Genomic DNA, 20,232 nt, shown 5'->3' on the forward strand with positions numbered 1-20,232 from the left:
TAGAAAACTCACTCCACAAAGTTGTCCACTGACTTTCACATATACACAATGGCACACATGCCCATATAATAGGTTTTTTTTCTCTTTAATTCTGTGTTAAACATGAATACCCGGTCACACACTCTAAAAGTCAGTCAGTCATTTTAGAGGCTGAAGAGATGGCTCAGCAATTAACAGCACAAGCATAAGGATTGCAGTTCAGATCCCATACCCACATAAAAATCCAGGTGTGGTCCCAAGCATGCCTATAATCCCAGCACCAAGAGGGAAGGAGTCAGGACCAATGGGCCTTAACTGAGTGCCAACCTAGCCAAAAAGAAATGTGGGTCCAGTTATAGGGAAGAGACCCTGCCTCAAAGGAAGTTACAGAGGACACCCAACTGTAACTGCAACAAGTATGCAATATACATACACCACACATACACACACACAAAGACGTCTGCCATTAAAAAAAGATACATGGTCCAAGTAATGAAATGACTTGAAATGACAGGAACAATGACATATTTCCACTGATAAACAACAGAGCCCTCTTAGCCCACAGGTCTGATTTCCCATAAGGATGAAACACCAGAATTTTCCAGACCAATCTATTTCTTCCTGGTTTATTGGCTTATCTGAGAAAAAGGACCTGGCTGCTGCATCACTAAACATGTTCCTTCTCTGTACTAGGCACTGATCTAGTGCTGGAGTGTTTCAACTTTACCTTTTGACAGAAGCGTTGTGTAAAAGGACAGGAAAGTTACAATCTGTGTAAAGCCAAAGAACTGGTTTCTTTTGTCTTAATTTTCTTTCTAAATAAGTATCATTTAGGCCTTTACACCTAAAGCCTAAGAAAACCCTATGCCACCCCTAACTATATGAAAATAATCTAGGAACCTGAACCAATAGCCAGCTCTGGAACAAAGTGATGGCTAGAACACAAGGTTACTATGAAAGTCTGGCAGGGTCTTTAGTCTTCACAAAACTGCATTCTCGAATCAGACTTGAAATCCCAAGAGGAAAAATTATCAGCTGCCAACTCAGAACTTTAGTCTCCAATGTTTTCAGGGTTTTTGTTTGGTTTAGTTTGGTTTTCCTGCAAAGAACACCCGTAAGACATCAGACTATTTACCAAAAGCTTTAATTTTTTTTTTCAAATATAGAAATGGTTCTTGGAAAGCTGGATTTTGCATCCTCAGCCAGCTATACTACTGTCTGAAAAACAAAAAACAAAAAACAAAAAAAAAAAACCCTGCAATATCTTGTGCTATATGTATATACAATAAAGACTACAAGAAAAATGTCTCATTCTCAGAAACAGCTCATCTGAAATCAAAAGCTAAAATGTCACTAACTTCTGGGGACTGGACCTGGAAACCCTCACACACAGTCACAGTAGGGTTGAGACCCTTCTCCTAAACACAGAGGTACAGTTAGAGCCTTTCACACAGACGAAGTAGAGCTGGGCCAGTCCCAGGATGTCTGAAAGTGCTGCCAAGGCATTATGGGTTGAGAGATGGCTGATCGGCCTGAAGCCCCAGACTAAACTAGATAGATTTCTTTTTAGCTGTGGTAAGTGGGGTACAGAAATGGAAAAACAAAACCAAGTATTTCCCATGTCCCATAGAGTCCTAACCAGGGGAACTGTTAATTAATTAAGGAGCTTTAATTTGGAAAAAGTTCAAGAAAAGAAAGAGTCTGGTCATTTTTGTCTAGTCAGCTTTTTGTTTTGTTTTGTTTTGTTTTGTGAGACAGGGTTTCTCTGTGTAGCTTTGGCACCTTTCCTGGAACTCACTCTGTAGCCCAGGCTGGCCTCAAACTCACAGAGATCCACTGTGAGTGTTGGGATTAAAGACGTGAGCCACCACCACACCGCACTATCTAGTCAGCTTTATGGACTCCACACATCTATCACACATACCAAATCAGTGGGAAAGAAACCTACCTACCTATGCACGCGCGCGCGCGCACACACACACACACAAATCGAAAGAGCTGGGCATGGTGCCACACTACCACTCAGGAGACAGGCAGATCTCTATGACTTCAAGGCCAGCCACAGTTACATGGTGAAATCCTGTCTCAAAAACTTAAAAGCAAAGAACAAAAGAACAAAAATAGAGAATTAAAATACTCCTTTTGTCTTTCTGAGGCTCACAACTTAAAGCCTTTTAATTGTACAAAGTAATTGAACACTAGAATGCTTTTTCAAGGTTATAAAAAAGAAAACAAAAAAACGTGAATTACAAGTCTTTCATAAACCGAAAACCAATATGTATAGTATTGCAGACTTTTGTTAGCACTTGCACAAGAATTCGTAGAAGAGGAATTCATCCCAATTCTTCAGAATTTCCTTTCTCCACGTAGGAAGCCCTGAATCCGTATAATTTCCCAAACCAAGTGGAGAGAGCTTTCATTCAGCTGACTGGCAGAGAGGGGTCCTCGAGATGCAGGCAGTGCTGGTCACCAGGAACCTCCCTGGGAGCAGGAGGCCAACCGAAATCCTTTGTGTGAGCCACTTCACTTGGATTCCTGCTCCCAAGCTCCAAACTTGCAGCTGACAACAGGCCACTTCCTGAAGGATGAAGAAAAGACATTGCAAGCTAGCAATAAGATTCTAAAATGCTTTGTTTAGGAACAACAGAAATGGGGGACAGTAGGCAGTGACTTCTGAAACCCCAGTAGAGATATTCTGAAAGTACAGATCCTGCTAAGATGCCAGGAGTGATCCTAGTCTCCAGCCTGGTTCCCAGGAGCTCTGACTTGGGGCTAGGGAGTCCTTTCTGAAGAGACAATACCCCCATCTAGCCCCACAGCATCATGGCCAGCATTTGTATCTTACCCCTCTTTGGACTATTCAGACAACCAGCTGACTCTTCCACTATTGCCTTCCCACCCCTCCTGGCCAAGGCTAATAAAAGCGCTTGTCCTCCCTCTAAGGTCCCAAGTAGCATCTAAGGGTCTCTGCACAGTCAAGCCCCATCTTTCAGGCCAGCCACAGACTCTGGCATTTTTATCTAGAACAGTGTGGTGGAAGGGCCTCATCCAGGAAGGAGGCCGGGTCACCTTCCTATCCCAAACCAAGACGCAGAGGAAAGGGAGGGAGGAGAAGGGGAGGCTGAGACTTCTCACCTGGCTGGTTGGTCCGACACACCTCTTCCCAGGTGTAGTTAGCAAGGTTCACAGGCTGTGTCACCCAGGGGTCTATGATCAGCTTCTCTAAGGTGGTCCGCTGCTCAGGGGAAGGATGTAGCAGCCCAGACAGAAGATTCCTAAGTTCTAGGGACATAAAGAACACAGGTGGAACCAGGCCAAGTCAAATGGAACACATCTCAGACCTATAGATTTCAGGGTATCCTGCTTCACAGAACCTCTCACAAAGCAAGGAAGCAGCCAGGAGTCCTAGGGCTTCAAGGCCTGGCCTAGTTTTCTCAGAAAATACCTTTATGAATCTATCACCTCTAAAATGGAAGCATGGAAGCTGAGATCCAGCTCAATCAAACCTGCTGTGGAACAATCCTTCTGTACACTGTGAATATGTATTACTCTCATTGATTAATAAAAAAGCTGATTGGCCTATAACAAGGCAAGATAAAGTTAGGCAAGGCAATCACATTGAGGATGCTGAGATGAAGGACAGAGTCAAGAGGAATGCCAGCCAGCCACCAAGAAACCGGGACTTACAGAAAATGAGGTAACAAGCCATGAGCCACATGGCAAAGCACAGGTAAGAAATATGGGTTAGTTTAAGTGTAAGAGTTAGCTAGTAACAAGCCTGAGCAATGGCTGAACATTTTTAAGTAATATTAAGCCTCTGTGTAATTACCTGGGAACTGGTGGGCAGGACAGGAAAACTCCACCTACACAAACCTCAGATGGCTGCTTACAAAGTGTGTTGACTAGTTTTATGTCAACCTGACACAAACTTAAGAGTTATTTAGGAAGGAACAACTTCGACTGAGAAAGTACCACCACTAGATTGGCCTGTGGGGCATTTTCTTGATGGAAGTGGGAGGGCCCAGATCAGTGTGGGTGGTGCCACCCATGGGATAGTGGTGATGGGTACTATAAAAAAAGCAGGAGAAGCTGGGCAGTGGTGGCACAAGCCTTTAATCCTAGCACTCTGGAGGCAGAGGCAGGTGGATCTCTGTGAGTTCAAGGTCAGCCTATAGGGATAGCCAGGGATATACAGAGAAACTGAATCAAACACACACACACACACACACACACACACACACACACACACAAAAAGAAAAAAAAAAAAAAGAAAGAAAAGAAAAAAAAGAAAGTAGCCTGAACAGGCCATGAGGAACAAGCCAGGAGGCAGCACTCCTCCATGGCCTCTACATCAACTCCTGCCTCCAGGTTCCAGCCCTGTTTTAGTTCCTGCCTCAACTTCCCTCAGTGATGGACTATGGTGTGTAACTATAAGCTCCCAAGTTGCTTTTGGTCATAGTGTTTTATCTCAACAACGGAAACCTTGATTATGACACCGGCTCTGGCCATGAGGACTGAGGATGACCATGACATACAAGGGAAGGCAGTAGCCAACTCAAGCACCCCAGATCATTCTGTGGGGAGGCAGCTGAAGCTCTAGCAGGAGCCCACCTTAATCTGCACTTGGGTCCTGTTTCCTCTAAGTATGTGTACAATGTACTGGCCAGGACCTCTATGAGTCTCATCATCAGGAGCCCAACCTGTGTAATCAGAACCCATGGGGCAGCCTTGGAGCAGAGCAGTACACCACATAAACTGCAGCATCTCAGGGAGTCACAACTAGTAAAGCTCTGAAGTCCTCTTCCAGGCTGTTGTAGCCAAGTATGCCCCTCCAAAGTGTGTGTTAGTGAGCTCACCCCTAATGTGACGGTGCAGGGCAGTGGGCTGCTGGGAGGTGTTAAGAGTTAGAGGAAGCCGTGAGTGGAGAGGAAGACTGGAGGTGGTGTCCTAAGAGGTAGAAAAGACTGGTTCTCTGTCTTCACTATGAGGACACAGCAAGGAAGGTGCCATCCACAGTCGTAAAGTGGCCTCACTGAGCACTGAACCTGCCACCACCTCTACTGAGACCTTCAGCTCCTGCAACTTTGAATGGGCGTCTGTTGTGTAAGGCCCTATCTGGGATTCTTAGAAGAGACAGAGGCTTCTAACCTAAGCAGAAGCTACGGCACAGACTGAAGATCTTATTACCACATGGGTCCTCCCAGTAAGTGACTGCTGTGGGACCACAGGATGACACCTGACCACATCTGCCAGCTCCATGAGCTCCTCCAGGCTTCAGGCTCCTGGGGTATCGGCTCCAAGCTTAAGAACCCAAAGTCTGAACCCTGGCCTTCACTACAGATCTGAGGTCCCACTTGGCCTCAACTTGCTGTTGTCACATTTGCTCACAGGGCCCAGGGTATGACTGACTTTTTCCACATGAGCTGCTGAGGGTCAAGTCTCTCCATGCACTGACACCACCCTCCTCCACAAATGGGGCTCCTGACATAAGTTAAGCATCTGACCACAGAGATGCTGCCAGAGACAAGGTTACTGACTGTGGAGTGTCACTTCCAAGAGGGCCTTGAAAATCCAAGGGACACTACTAAAATTAGAAAAATGTTTTGAGTCACATTAAAATTATCGTGCTCAGATCAAAATGTTAGAATGAAAAAGAAAGGTAAAAGAGCTAATCAGCATAGACAGAGAGGAGACAGAAACAAAGTGTTGGGTTCTCAGGCAGTGGCGTCACTCACCATCTGGAGCTCATGCTCACCTTGGGAAACCAGGCACGGGGGATGAATGACTGCTTCCATGGTCTCCTCCACCTCACAGAAGGGATTCTCCTCAAAGATAAGCGTGTAGAGAGTGACCCCCAGAGACCACATCTCCAGCTCTGGCCCTCTGTAGCTGCAAAGAGGAACAGAGAGCATTTCAGGCCTCCCTGCACTCAGTACAAAGCTCACTGAGGCAGCCTCCACTGACTGCCAGAGCCTTCCAACCCCAGTCAGAATGGCATTCTCACCGTCCATGCAGGGCTGCCCCAGAAAAGGAGAGATTCCCAGGGTTGGGAGAGCAAAAGTGTGGGCAGCAAGTCACAATGTGGCCTCACTAAGGGCCACCGGAGCCACAGGCAGCATCAGAACAAGGTGATGGAATACCCTACACAAAGATCATGAGGTGAGAGAAAAGGGGGCTCAAAGGCAAGACAAATGGGGAGAAACACAGAAGGACAAAGTGCAGTGACAGCTGAGGGGTCAGAGAAACGGAGGGCAGGACGGAGGGGTTTATCAGGACCGGGGGTCCCCTGGAAGAGCAAGCCTGAGGGAAGAGGGGGAGTGTTCTTCTAACTTCACTCATGCTACCAGCCACCAGGGAGGTTGCCTTTAGCCAACTGAGTTTGCTGACCCCTGAGGAAGAAGGGTATAAAAACGAGGAGGCAGAATGTTCTTAAAGAGCCTTTGCCTGATGAGATGGAGGTGTGTGTGTGCAACATGGAAGGAAGGATGTAGACTGAGACAAGGTCCTGACCAAGAGGCCCACAGCATGAGCAGCACACATACAATTGAAAAGGATGGGCAGGGAGCAGAAAGCAGTGTAGACAGAAGACAGGAGGAAGGCAGATGGCTAAGTACAGAGACGGAAGCATCAGAGCCTGGGTGTGGAACAGCAGACCAGCCACACACAGCATGTACAGTGAACCAGTTGACATGCAGTTCCTCGTCAATACTGACTACATTTCAACCACTACAGAATGGTACCAGAGCAGGACACTCACTGACAACAGGGACAACCAAACCAGATCTGAAGAGAAACTACATCCCCTTCAACATCTTGCTATGGTGGCTCTGAACATACACCTTGACTCCAAAAGGGAAAGTTTCCCTGCCCCTGGCACTCTCTGCTGGTAGCACAAAGCCTAGTCATACTGCACACAAGGACCAGCCCAGCAGCAGTTCAGGGAGACCAAATTTCAGGAGTCAGTGAGAGCTACCAAGATCACTCACTTTCTGACTGTGACTTGAAAAGTGCCCTGAGAAGACATAGGCCTGGGCTCTGGTCGCTTCCCAGCCCCCATTGCTGAAGGTTTCTCACACAAGGTAGGGTTGAGCAGACAATCTGGACCTGATCAGGCCCAATGTGAAATCCAGCTTTGACTACGCCTCTCTGCTGACCCTACACACTATTCTATAAGCCCACACAGAGCTAGCTAAACATTCTGTGCCTCTAACCACCCACTCTCTTCCTGAGACACGGTATATACTTCACCAAAATTTATGCAGGCAGAGGAAGATACCATGGTATAAATAAGACTGAGGAAGGTCATTTTATATAGACACACCTATTTGTATGTGGCGAAGACCACAATCCCTGTGTGTACAGTACAAACCACTATCAGCAATTTCTATATAGTCCCTACACACATGGGCAATGAGCTCCATTTCAATTCTTTGTCTCAAGTCCCAAGAAAAGAGGTCTTTTCAGGTCAGGTTCTTGCTGCCCACAGGCTCCCCAACTACAGAGCAACAAACCCAGCTTTGACCCCTGAGCTCAAAGCCCAGAATCTGAGCCCCACAGTTCCTTCCCATCATTCCTCATGCTCTCACTCTTGCTATTGGGCCTGTTGTATGGTCAGCCCAACACGGTTATTGAAATTTTGATTGCTGGAACTTGAGAAATACCTCCACAGTTAGGAACACTGGTTGCTCTTTCGGGGGACTTGAGTTCTGTTTCTAGCATCCACATGGCAGCTCCCAACTCTCTGAAATTCCAGTCCAAGAGGATCTGTCTTGAGTAGGTTTCTATTGCCCTGATAAAACCCTATGACGGCCGGGCGGTGGTGGCGCACGCCTTTAGTCCCAGCACTCGGGAGGCAGAGCCAGGCAGATCTCTGTGAGTTCGAGGCCAGCCTGGGCTACCAAGTGAGTTCCAGGAAAGGCGCAAAGCTACACAGAGAAACCCTGTCTCGAAAAACCAAAAAAAAAAAAAGAAACCCATGATGAAAACCAACTTGGGGAGAAAAGAGTTTGTCTTATAGGTCACAGTCCATCATCAGGAGAGCTAAGTTCCTGCCCCATAACCACTCAGCAGGGGCAGGAACTAAAGAACCAAAGAAGAGACCACTGAGGAATGCTGCTTACTGACTTGTTCCTCATGGCTTGCTCAGATTGCTTTTTTTTTTTTTTTTTTTAAAGATTTATTTATTTATTATGTATACAGTGTTCTGTCTGCATGTATCCCTGCAGGCCAGAAGAGGGCACCAGATTTCATTACAGATAGTTGTGAGCCACCATGTGGTTCCTGGGAATTGAACTCAGGACCTTCGGAAGAGCAAGCAGTGCTCTTAACCATTGAGCCATCTCTCCAGCCCCTCAGACTGCTTTCTTATAACACCCAATATCCACTGCTCATGAGTAGCATCACCTAGCCCAACCAACCATTGATCAAGAAAGTGGCCCACATGCTTGCTGGACCACAGGCCAATCTGGTGGGAGCATTTCTCAATCAAGGTTCCCTCTTCCCAATGACTCTAACTTGGGTCAGGCTGACAAAATACTAACCAGAACAGGATCCAACACCCTCTTCTGGCCTCTGCAGGCACTGAACATGCTATACAGACATACCTGCAGGCAAAACACCCATACACATCAACTGAAAATAACTAAGCCGCACAGTGGTGCTGCACGCCTTTAACCCCAGCACTCAGGAGGCAGAGGCAGTGAACTCTTGAGCTCGAGGCCAGCCTGGGCTACAGAGTGAGTTCAGGACAGCAGGGCAGTCTCGAAAAACCAAAAAATAAAAAAATAGTTAAATATATAAATAAAAACTTGAAATTATGATTATTCCTGATATTCAATAAGTACAGCAAGTTACAGGAATCACTCAGAGAATTCTACTTTTGAGACTTTCCTCTTTAGCCTCTAATTTTTTTTTTTTTTTTTTGGTTTTTCGAGACAGGGTTTCTCTGTGTAGTTTTGCGCCTTTCCTGGAACTCGCTTTGGAGACCAGGCTGGCCTCGAACTCACAGAGATCCGCCTGGCTCTGCCTCCCGAGTGCTGGGACTAAAGGCGTGCGCCACCACTGCCCGGCTTAGCTTCTAATTTTCTAACTTTCTGCAACAAATTCCAAACAATCAAAAGGTAAAATGGTAGAATGAACCCCTATGTCCATCGTCCAGCTTCCTGCCTACTGCACATTTATTTTCCAGAACATTATCCTCATTATTCAATAAAAAGGCACAAACTGAAGCCACTTCTTCCTATAACCACAACTGTCATGGGCACGATGCAAGAGGCAAGAGGAAAGTAAACTATGGAGCGTGTGATACGTACGGATTTCCCATGAGAACTTCGGGTGCACAGTACTCGATTGTTCCACAAAAAGTATAAAATAGTTTGCCTCTCTCTAAGTAGGCAGCTGAGCCAAAATCTATCAGCTTAATTGTGAAATCCTCGGCAATCACAATGTTCTCATCCTTGATGTCTCTGTGGATGATGCCTTGGGAGCGCAGGTATCCAACAGCAGACACCAGCTGGAATCAGAGGCAGGAGAACACTTCAAAGAGCAATTCAAGTAAATATTAGGAAGAAGAAAGGAAAATAAACATTTTCCAGAGCATAGTTCTGGGTACTGGAGATATGGTTCTGCACAGACAGGAGGCACAGTCGTTCTGGGAGTGTATCACCGTGCCTGGTACAGGCCAGCAAGCAACCCAAACTCAATGGCTCACGATGTCTGTTTTTACTCACCAAAGAAAGCCTCCCAGCAGACACTTGCCCCATAACCATCTCAGCAGGAAAGACAGGTCACCGAGTAGATATTTAGAAACATGTGGGCCATTGAGGGATACTGTTGGTTGGTATCACATGCAAAGTACCCATGCACAGGCACTGTGTGGGCACCACAGCTCACAGGGAAGGAAAGTGTCTTTCACAGAGTGTGCTCAGCAGTTTGAGGTCAAAGCAGAAGCAGATAATCCTGATGGAGCTCCAGCAGCTCCTCTGTGTGGTGTGTTCCCTGCCGCTCCCCAGGCAGCATATCCACCACTATGTGGAGTAAGTGGCTCCACAGGAAGCAGACCGTATATAGCACTCTGCCTCTGGAAGGCAAGCATCCTAACACCCATGCCCAGGCATGCTGTATCTCTAAGGTGCAGGTCTACTAAGCCAGTCTCCTGTGGTCTTCAGGAAGACTAGCTGCACCACAATTTGGATACCAACTAGAGCGATCAACTTGGTGATTTCTTGAACATCAATCATCTTGATCTTTGGAGACAATTTTATACTTCCAAATGAAAAATGTTTGAATCAGAAAGATAAGTTAATGGCATGTCAACTAAGCCCAATCAGTTAAAAAATAAAGTATACATTATAATCACTTGCCTGTATATTTATATATAGATTTATGAGTACACACATATGTACATGCACACATATGCATATATTTGAACATTCATGAACATATGAACATACATACATGCATACATACAGACACATATATGTTAGAACAAATCAGGAAACTTGGGTCAGGGGAGAATCTTGCTCTGTAGCCCAGAGTGGCCTTGAACTCTCCGCCCTCCTGCTTCACTGACAGGAGTACTGAAATTGTAGGTGTGTACTGTACATGTGGTCAGAAACCGTATTTTTAACAAGACTATAAAATCTCACTATAGCTAAATCGTACTGAGCTCATCCTTTCCTTTACAAGCCCCAGCTCTGCCCTGTGTCCATATAGCTGCCCATGGTCCTGATCCCTGGGTAGCACTGCTAACGGATGGATGGATGGATGGATGGATGGATGGACGGACGGACGGACGGATGGATGGATGGATGGACGGACGGATGATAGATAGATAATAGAAACAAATAAAACAAATGTATAATCTTCCAACAGGAAGTGTAAGTGTGGCGATGGGCATTCTTTTGGCATTCACAATGGCTGAAACACACATGTAGAAGCCTGAGCAACTTTCAGGAATCCAAACAACTTTCAGGAGTTTACAGCTTTGAAGAACTGTAAACGAAAGAAGCTTTCACTAGGAATCGCGTCACTTTCAGAAGTAATTACAGGACAAGTATAAATGATCCACACACTTGTGGGAGCACCTAGGGAGCAGCCACTGCCTTCTCGGGACTCAGCCGAGTCACTGTCTTTGCCCTCCTTCCCAGTCGCCTTCCAGATTTGCTGATAGCTTTCCCGTGTCTATAAAACAGCAGGTGAGCAAAGATCCACACACACTCAAATAGAAAACAGCCGGGCGGTGGTGGCGCACACCTTTAATCCCAGCACTCGGGAGGCAGAGGCAAGCAGATCTCTGTGAGTTCGAGGCCAGCCTGGTCTATAGAGCGAGATCTAGGAAAGGCGCAAAGCTACACAGAGAAACCCTGTCTTGAAAAACCAAAAAAAAAAAAAAAAAAAAAAATAGAAAACAGATCAAGACAAAAGGCAACATTAGGTTAAGGCTACACAAAGGTCTCGTTACTCGTGAGGACACAGATTCAGATCACACACACACACACAAACACACACGCGCGCACAGGACTCACAACCAGCACGATGGCTTCGTTATTTAATGTTTATGACTGGTATGAAAACACTATACAGATATGAATAAATTTTAATTGCTAAAGTACACTTCCCTGGCAATTCCTTCCAGCCTCACTTTCTCTACTTCACACAACTCTCTCTTCAAAGTATGTCTCTTATTTCATAAACTCCAGGCTGAAAGCAAACACTGGCTCACTGAGGAAACTGACTACATGCCACTGACCCTTGCAGACATAACATTCAATTACCCACACTCACTTGTCGGAAGATGAAACTCGCCAGGGGCTCATCCAAGCAGGGATGGCGGTCAATGAAAGCAAAGAGGTCCAGGCCGGAGCCATGCTTCTCCATCACTAGCTGGAAGAACCCTTGGTTTTCAAATATATCCAGAACCTGAAAGAGACAAGGCCAGGTCTAGCTTTGTCTGAAAATACCTCCAATCAATAAATTAATGTTGGAGAAGCAACATGAGGGAGGGTGAGAGCACACAGAAAACCACCACCCACCTTGATTATGTTGGCATGCTCCACCTTGGACAGAATTGCGATCTCCAAAGTCACTTTTCCAAGTTTGGGATCCTCAACCCAACAATCCTCCAAAACCTTCTCCTTCTTAATAAACTTCACCACCACCTGTACGGGAGAAGGAGAGCAGACCTCTACCATATGTTAAACCTGGTGCCCACTACCAGCTTACACTTATCCCCCACAAGACCATGGCCATGGAAGAAAAAACTTAGCAAGTCCCTGCAACAGGAAAAGGAGGAGGCAGCAGCCAAACAGAAATGCTGGTGATTTTTACATGTCTATTACGGGTAAGATGGGATAGACGGGGATCCCTGGAGGTGCTGAGGAGCCATGGCCACTGCTGGAGAAAAGAAGTCTCAGAAACCTTATGGTAAGTGTTCCCACAACACTATCACCCTCAAGAGAATGAAATAAGCCTAAAAAGTAGAGAAAATAAAGGAAACTCTCATTGGTAGACAAGTGTCAGTCCTGATGTTGGATTAACCAGGGAGTCCCTCAAGCCTGGTGGGTGTAGTAAGCATGAGAACCACCACCCAGCATCAGCAAGGGGCTTCAGTTACCAGGTGCAATGGGACCAAGGTCCACCGAAAAGAAAGAAAGGCTGCATGTCATTCTCTACAGGACAGGCTTGCCACCCAACAGGTTGGCCAGTACATGGAATGCTAGGCACACAGGTAAAGCAGCCCTGGGTAAAAATTCCAGCAGAGCCTGTCTGTGTATCAGTGAGAGACACTGTCAGGCTCCAAGGAGCTGATCCTTCACGGAGAAGCAGACAGTAAATTGCATCACGTCCTAGGAAGGCTGAGTGCCCAGGAAAAAGATGATGAGACACTAAGCACAAGGGAGGAAAGCCAGAACAAAAGCCAGCAAGTGCCCGGACCTGAAGGAAGCCAAGCCAGTGACCAGTGTTGGGGTGGGGGCAGAAGCAGGAGTAGCAGCTGGAAGCGTCTGCACTGTACAACTACCTTTCACACTGATCAGGAGAAGAGGAGGTATAGTTTGGGAGAAGCAGACACTCTGCAGATGATATGGAGCGAGAGAGAGGTGAAAGAACTCAGAAAGATGAGGCAGAACCAAGCCGCTGGGGTCTTGAGAAACTGAGGAAGGGCTCAGTGCCCAGGAAGGGAGGCCAACAGCCAGCAGGTGGTCTGCTTCAGACATCGTAAGTAGAGATGCCTGCCACCCCTCCACCTGCACAGAGCAAGAAGACAAAAAAGGCAGGCAATCTCCAGGAGCTACCACACATGCCTGAAGTGAGTTTCACAGAAAGAAGGGAGAGGATTAATAAAAACAAAAAATAAAGTCTTTTAAAATAAACCTTGAGGCATCTAGATCAAAGTCTTACCAAGCATCAGGCAAGAATAAATACACACAAACTCCTAAATATATCCTGATAATTTTTAAAATTCAATTTTGATAATTACAGGAAGAAAAAAGAAGTTAGGTTGCTAGAAGCAAAATTTACTTCCAAATAATGATTGAAGACATCAGAAACAGGTCTAAAAAGGTGTGAGAAAAGCAAGGTGGTGGTGGCGCACGCCTTTAATCCCAGCATTTGGGAAGCAGAGGCAGGCATATCTCTGTAAGTTTGAGGCCAGCCTGGTCTACAAAGCAAGTTCCAGGACAGTCAGGGTTACACAGAAAAACCATGTCTTAAAAAAAAAAAAAAAAAAAAAAAAAAAGTTCTGAGAAAATCCATCTCAGTACATTTAAGTACAATACTCAAGTATATACTCTTTGGGGAAAATTACTTCATATAGTTAATATATACAAATACAATTAATTCAGTTATGAATACAGTAAGAAATGTATTCCAACAAGTAAAATGTAAACATAAGAAACACAAGAAACTGGATATAAGGATAATGTAGATTTACCAGGTATAATAGCTCACACCTGTCAATCTAGCACATGGGAAGTAGAGGCAGGAGGGTGTAGAAACGGACAAGGGGATCCAAACCTCTTATGAAACTGCAAGACAGTCAAGACAGTCTTGAAAAAGAACAACAAAGTTGGATCAACATTTCCCAATTTTATAACTTACTATAAGCTGTAATCATCAAAACAGTATGGCTTAAGGAAACAAACCCACACAACACAGCCAGTTTTGACCTGGGTACCAAAAAATAGTCTTAATAGTGCTGGTATTCACATCCAACAGAGAAACTGAGGCTGGGGAGATGACTCAATGGTTTAAGTGCCTGACACACAAGTATGAGGACCACAATTCAGAACCTCATAACCCATGTACATGGCAGGTGGACACGGTGGCCTGCCCAGCTCTCATTAGATGAAGACAAGGGATCCCAGGGTAAGCTGACTAGCTAGACTAGCTATATGGGCAAACACTGGATTCTACTGAAAGGCCCTGCCTCAGTAAGGTGGAGAGTGATTCAGAGTCACAACATCAAACCTAGACCTCCATACTGTATGCATACACATGAGCATGCATAAAATATACAGGCATGTATACCACATATACATGTGCAAAAACAAAATAAAATGAATCTATCCCTCAAAAAAAATCTACAAAATGAGTCCAGCAAATCCAAAATCAGAACACCAAGTGAAGAGGGAATCATCAATTTTAGGGCTGGCAAGATGGCTCAGCAGGTAAAGGTGCCTGCTGCCAAGCCAGGTAACCTGAGTTCAAGCCCTGGAACCCAGAGAGCAGAAGTAGAAAACCAACTCATCCAAGTTGTCGTCTGGCCTCCACATTCACTGTGTAGCATGCACTTATACATATACATACACCATGCATGTACATACATACAATAATAATTTTAAAATTTTTTGAGACAGGTCTCTCTATGTAGACCAGACTAGCCACAAACTCATAGAAATCCACCTGCCTCTGCCTCCTGAGTGCTGGGATTAAAGGTATGGTGTCACATGCCTGGCCTATAATCAATAATTTTTTTATTCTTTTTTTTTAAAGATTTATTTATTTATTATGTACACAGAAGAGGGTGCCAGATCTCATTACAGATGGTTGTAAGCCACCATGTGGGTGCTGGGAATTGAACTCAGGACTTCTGGGAGAACAGTCGGTGCTCTTAACGTCTGAGCCATCTCTCCAGCCCTATAATCAATAATTTCTAAATAAAAATAAATACAACAGCTAATCAAAGCTGGCAATGCATTCAAAGATATTATACATAACTAAGGATGGAATCCAGGAGCATAAGAAAATTCATTAGTAGGCCAGGCGGTGGTGGCGCACACCTTTAATCCCAGCACTCAGGAGGCAGAGGCAGAGCCAGGTGGATCTCTATGAGTTCAAGGCCAGCCTGGGCTACAAAGTGAGTTCCAGGACAGGCACCAAAGCTACAAAGCAAAACAAAACAAAAAAGAAAATCCACTAGTGTTATCATTATATTAATAAAGGAAACAGTACAATCATGTCAATAAGTGCTGGAAAGACATCATTCAATAGTTGACCACCCAAACTCAATTTTTTTAATGACTGTTTTCCGGTTGTTTGTTGTTCTGCCTGCGTGTACGTCTGTGTAAGGGCACTGGGTCCTCTGGAACTGGAGTTACAGACAGTTGTGAGCTGCCATATGGGAGCTGGGAATGAAACTTTGGGCCTCTGGAAGAGTGGCCAGTGCTCCTAACCACTGAGCCGTGTCTCCAGACTCTCAAACTCATTCTTAAAAAGAGAAAAATTCAGGGACCAGTGAGATGGTTCAGTGGGTAAAGGTGCTTGCCAATAAGCCTGACCACCTGAATTTGATTCCCAGAACCCATATGGTAGAAGAGAACCAACTCCTGTAAGTGTTCACTGACCTTGTGCATGTACACACACACACACACACACACACACACACACACACTCTCAAATAAACGTTTAAAAAAAATTTATCCAGCCAGATGGGCTAATAATAAAATACGATGTCTTCAAATGAAATGTGCTCACTGGGAAGTAAATGGTACCATAGGGACAAACTGAAAGGAAGCCAAGGGACCCAGTGGCACAACTGTCAAGGAATACTGTTCTGGGGACCTAGTCAATGACAGGAAGGAAGAAGGATGAAAAGTGAACCAAAGAAGGACAAGACAAAACTGCCATGCTATGGAGGGGAAAATCCTAAAACATCCTCTGAAAAATTCCTAGAACCAGAAAGAATATCAAACAGCCACCTCAGACACAGATCTTTGGTGCATTCCAGCAACAAGTGATAATAAAGGACTCTGTGGCAATACTCCAGGGCCGTCCAGGATCTGGCTAGTAGTATATGCCTGGGGAGCCTGACAGTGTTCATACCAACAAGTGGGTGCTGCTTCTGAGTGGGATGGTTGGTACTAAAATCACAAAATGCCAGTGGGATTTGGGATCAAAGGACGGTGAGTTCTAAGGCTTGGACAGAAGAGGAACGCATAGGAGTGGCCCTAATGACTGGGTGGGAGGCCAGCTGAATGAATCAGTGTACCTAAAAAATGCCTGGCACCCAAGAGGCATGAAGTACAAACCCAGCTGAGAGCTATCATAAGAAATCTTGAGTAGACCCTGAGTGTGTTTGTTAGCTATCTTGCTTCTTTGTTTGGTGGAGATCTATTTTTCCACTTGAGCAGAGGAAGTCTTAAGTTTAGTTTTAAAAGCAAGTTTGCATGTCCATGAGTCATCAGCCATGTGGACAGTAGAAGAATAGTCTAAGCCCCGTGTTCACAAGAGGGGAGGTGTAAACACAGAACAAGGCTGGCCAGGGCCCAAGAGCCTGCAAGAAAGCAAGATCTGAATGTGAAACTCAACAGGGCTATTTCTGGAGTTAAGAGAGTGTACTGCAGAAGCTTCCTCCTAGATCTGGAAAGCACCCGGATCCTGGTCCCTCTTCCTCCATTACAAGTCTCGGCGTTACAGATGGGGACCTCCAGTAGGGCCATCCCCACATGAACCCAGTCACCTCTTTGTTGTGCTCCTTCTCCACTGCAGTCCACACAAAGCCAAAGGCCCCACTTCCAAGTGGACTGATGGTGCTATACTTATGGGAGTACTCGCCCTCACAGGCCGCCAGCCCCTCCAGCTCTGCGGGTATTGGGGATTCCTCAAACCAAGGTTTGGCTCTAAGCACCTGTGGAGACAAAGAAAGGTCTGGGAGATCACAAGCACCTCATCTCCATCAGCACAGCACCTGCATTCATCATGCTATCCTTATCTCCTGTGCTCCCAGGGGCCTGGTCTGAAAATCTCCCATGGATCCCTCTGGCAGTGTCCACCCACCAACCCAAACTGGTTTATGTCTAAATGCATCTACACCCCACTGCACAAGGTATATATTCATTTAAAGTCCTGCATTTGCTTTATACTTACACAGGTACTAGAAGACAATGTTAAAAAGCAACAGACCCTCCACCCATTCCAGCCAAAAGGGCAGCGATGCCACCTGGAGAACCTGCAGCAGCACAGTAGGAAGTAAACAGAGAGTGAGCTGACCAGATACCAACCTCTCCAAAGCTGGATCCAGAGAGGTCAGGCATGGAGTGGGTAGAGCTAGGCAGGCTGGCAAGGAGCAGGCGGGTTCGGGTGGCTGAGTCCCGGTGGCTATGTAAGAGGTCCTTCACCAGCCAGCAGCAGAACAGGGTTGCAGAGCCCTGGAGCTCCACGCGCTTCACTTCAAACTGTATACCTGAAGGGCAGGGAGGTGAGGAAGTATAGAATCCCTCCAATGACCTCATTTAACACTGCTATGATTTAAAAAGCCTCTTCCCCAGAACATACTCAGTCGTAAGCCATCGCGGTGGTAGCAGCTTCCAGAGTAGATGCCCTCCTGGATCTCCGGCTGCAGGCTGGAGACCCCAGGTGCCACAGGAGTGGAAGTGATCTGGGCACTCAGCCTGGGCTTCTCTGTGGATAGGCACATACCATCAGAACCAGGATCTGGTATGGGAGGGCCACAGCCTGGGCTTTCTATGTCACTAGTTTCACAGTGTTCAGAGGATACCAAAGAAATGTCATACAGTTCTGCTTGATCATGTCCTGCGCCCATCTCCTGTAACTGTCTGCCTTCGCCAAGGTCAAAATAGGTGCCAGTCAGGAGCAACATCTCTCGGTCACCTAGAATATCTGAACTCTGCCTGTGCAGAACACCCACATCTAAATCTGAGCCCACCACTGAAGGAGAAGGTGTCTCGCTGAGTTCAGATGTGGTACAGGAACAATGTGATGGAGTTCTGTCTGTCTGGTCATTGAGAAAGAGCTCCCTGAGGTTCCAGGAGTAAGAATTCACATCAGTCTCCTGGGTTTCTACTGCCTCCAGGACACCAGGGAGGTCGGTGGCCAAAGCATAGCAGGCTGAGGAGCTGCCTAAGTGGCTAGCATGTAGGTCTCGGCCTCCCAGATCGCAGAAGGACACAGGGCCAGCGAAAGGAGGATGTTCTGCTGGGACAAGCTCCACACAGGAGATGCCCAGAGTTCCCCCAAAGCTCGACTTGGACAACTGCTCCTTGATCAAGCAAGTCTGCAGCTCTTCTCGGTCATTTCTCACTCCTGACCATGGTTCATCCAGAGTGGGTGTCCCAAGCAAGACACATGCCATTCCAGAGGGGCTGGGAGCCAAGTCCTGGCCTCGCTGCTGTAAGAGCCACTCGCTCCTATACTGTGGGCAGTGTGTCAGGAAGCCCCCTCCTGCTAGCTGCCCTGTGGTGTGGGGCTCAGGCATGGTGGCATCGGCCCAGGGGTTAGGACTGCTGGGGCTGCTGACGCCCATCAGTTCCAGCTGAGCTTCCTGATGCAGACTACACACGTCCATGCTGCTGCTCCTGTCCTTAGCTGGGACCAGAGGTTCAGAATCTTCCCGTGAAGCAAACAGTTTTGCATCCTTTGGTTTGGACCTGCTCTCTGCTGTTGAAGGATTCTCCTTCCCCAAGACATTGACATGCTGGCCTGCAGGTAATAACTGCTCATCGTGGATTGGCAGGCTTCCTTTCGTGGTGTCTTGCTGGGCCTTGGGCAATAACCATTTCCTGTGGGTTAGTGGGCTTTCTTCTGAGATATTTTTCTGAATCTCAGACAATAAATGTTCATTAAGGACTGGAGGGGTTACTTCTGGAGTGTCTGGCTGGTTCTGAGACAGTAACTGTCCACCATGAGCTAGCAGGTTTCTCTTTGGAATGCTTTGATGGTCTGTGGGCAATGAATGCTCACCATAAACTGGGTTGCTGTCCACCCTGGAGACAGGAATTTGGCAATGAGAGATCACACTGACTCTCCCTCTATGAGAGACAAGTGCAATGCGTTCAGCATGATACAGTTATAACAGAAAGTCTCTCAATTTTGTAACTAAGCTAAAAATAAAATATCTACTCTTAAACATTCTTCATATAAATCTACATTTACCAAGGATGAATCAAAGAAAACTACTGAAATGGATTTCAGAGTGTTTAATAAACTCCAGGACAGCCGGCTATGGCCGATTCTCAACACCATCCAACACCTAGGTGCACAGAGACTGGGGAGGTAGGTCAGAAAAGGCTGGCAAAGGAATGCATACAAGGAGCTGAGGTGAGGAGCAGGAAGGATGGGAGGAGGAGGATGGGAGGAGAAGGTGAAGGCCCTCTGACACAGCAGGGCAAGGACAAGCACATTCAGTGTGAAGAAGCTGCACACGTAGCGAGGAGGCTCTATGCATTCCAGGCAGGATGATTGACTATCACCAGCCCATCCTTTATCTACAGCTTACTATACTAGTGTCTGCTCACACCAGCCAGGACTAAGGTCAAACACCTGGTCATCAGGGTATATATACTATGTGGTCTTGGAATGGGGGTGCCTACAAATTGTATAGCAGAAGTCCATAAAGACAGGGGGGAAAGTCCCTTAGAGGATAGTTCCACAGTGGAAGTTGTGGGTCGAGTTCTAAAAGCAAAGTCTTCCTGGAGAAGCAGGAATGAGATGAAGGTCTGCAGAGAGACCAAGCAAGAAAGCATTCCATCTACCTACCACTCCCCTCCCTCTCTGTCCATTTCTCCCAAGTCACAGGGTACATCTAGCACTCTCTAGGAACAGATTACAGGGTCATTCTGAGGATGAAGGCATGGGAATGCACACCAGAAGTGCTTCATTAAGACCTTGCCAAGAGGCCTGGACACGGTATTCACCCTCTTAGAATCTCCAAATGCTGGTGGTTCCCAGGATTTGTTTTCCTGTCTACTGTCACACCTGTTCCCCTTTCCACCCCAAACCCTGACAGACAGGCTCTGA

General features: G+C 46.3%; 1 protein-coding gene across 1 annotated transcript in view; it reads right to left on the reverse strand.

The window, feature by feature from the left end:
• Window positions 1-2,221: 2,221 nt before the first annotated feature.
• Pask (PAS domain containing serine/threonine kinase) overlaps window positions 2,222-20,232 on the reverse strand; it is a 36,834-nt gene continuing 18,823 nt past the window's right edge. The window contains exons 10-18 of the mRNA XM_059278310.1: window positions 17,752-19,199; window positions 17,478-17,659; window positions 16,937-17,104; window positions 12,012-12,137; window positions 11,764-11,898; window positions 9,291-9,490; window positions 5,735-5,868; window positions 3,115-3,261; window positions 2,222-2,557 (exon numbers count right to left, since the gene is read on the reverse strand). Coding sequence (XP_059134293.1) covers window positions 2,400-2,557; window positions 3,115-3,261; window positions 5,735-5,868; window positions 9,291-9,490; window positions 11,764-11,898; window positions 12,012-12,137; window positions 16,937-17,104; window positions 17,478-17,659; window positions 17,752-19,199 — 2,698 coding nt within the window. The 3' untranslated portion in view covers window positions 2,222-2,399. The remainder of the gene's footprint in view (window positions 2,558-3,114; window positions 3,262-5,734; window positions 5,869-9,290; window positions 9,491-11,763; window positions 11,899-12,011; window positions 12,138-16,936; window positions 17,105-17,477; window positions 17,660-17,751; window positions 19,200-20,232) is intronic.

Source organism: Peromyscus eremicus, chromosome 13 (genome assembly GCF_949786415.1).
Source record: "Peromyscus eremicus chromosome 13, PerEre_H2_v1, whole genome shotgun sequence".
NCBI lineage: Eukaryota > Metazoa > Chordata > Mammalia > Rodentia > Cricetidae > Peromyscus > Peromyscus eremicus.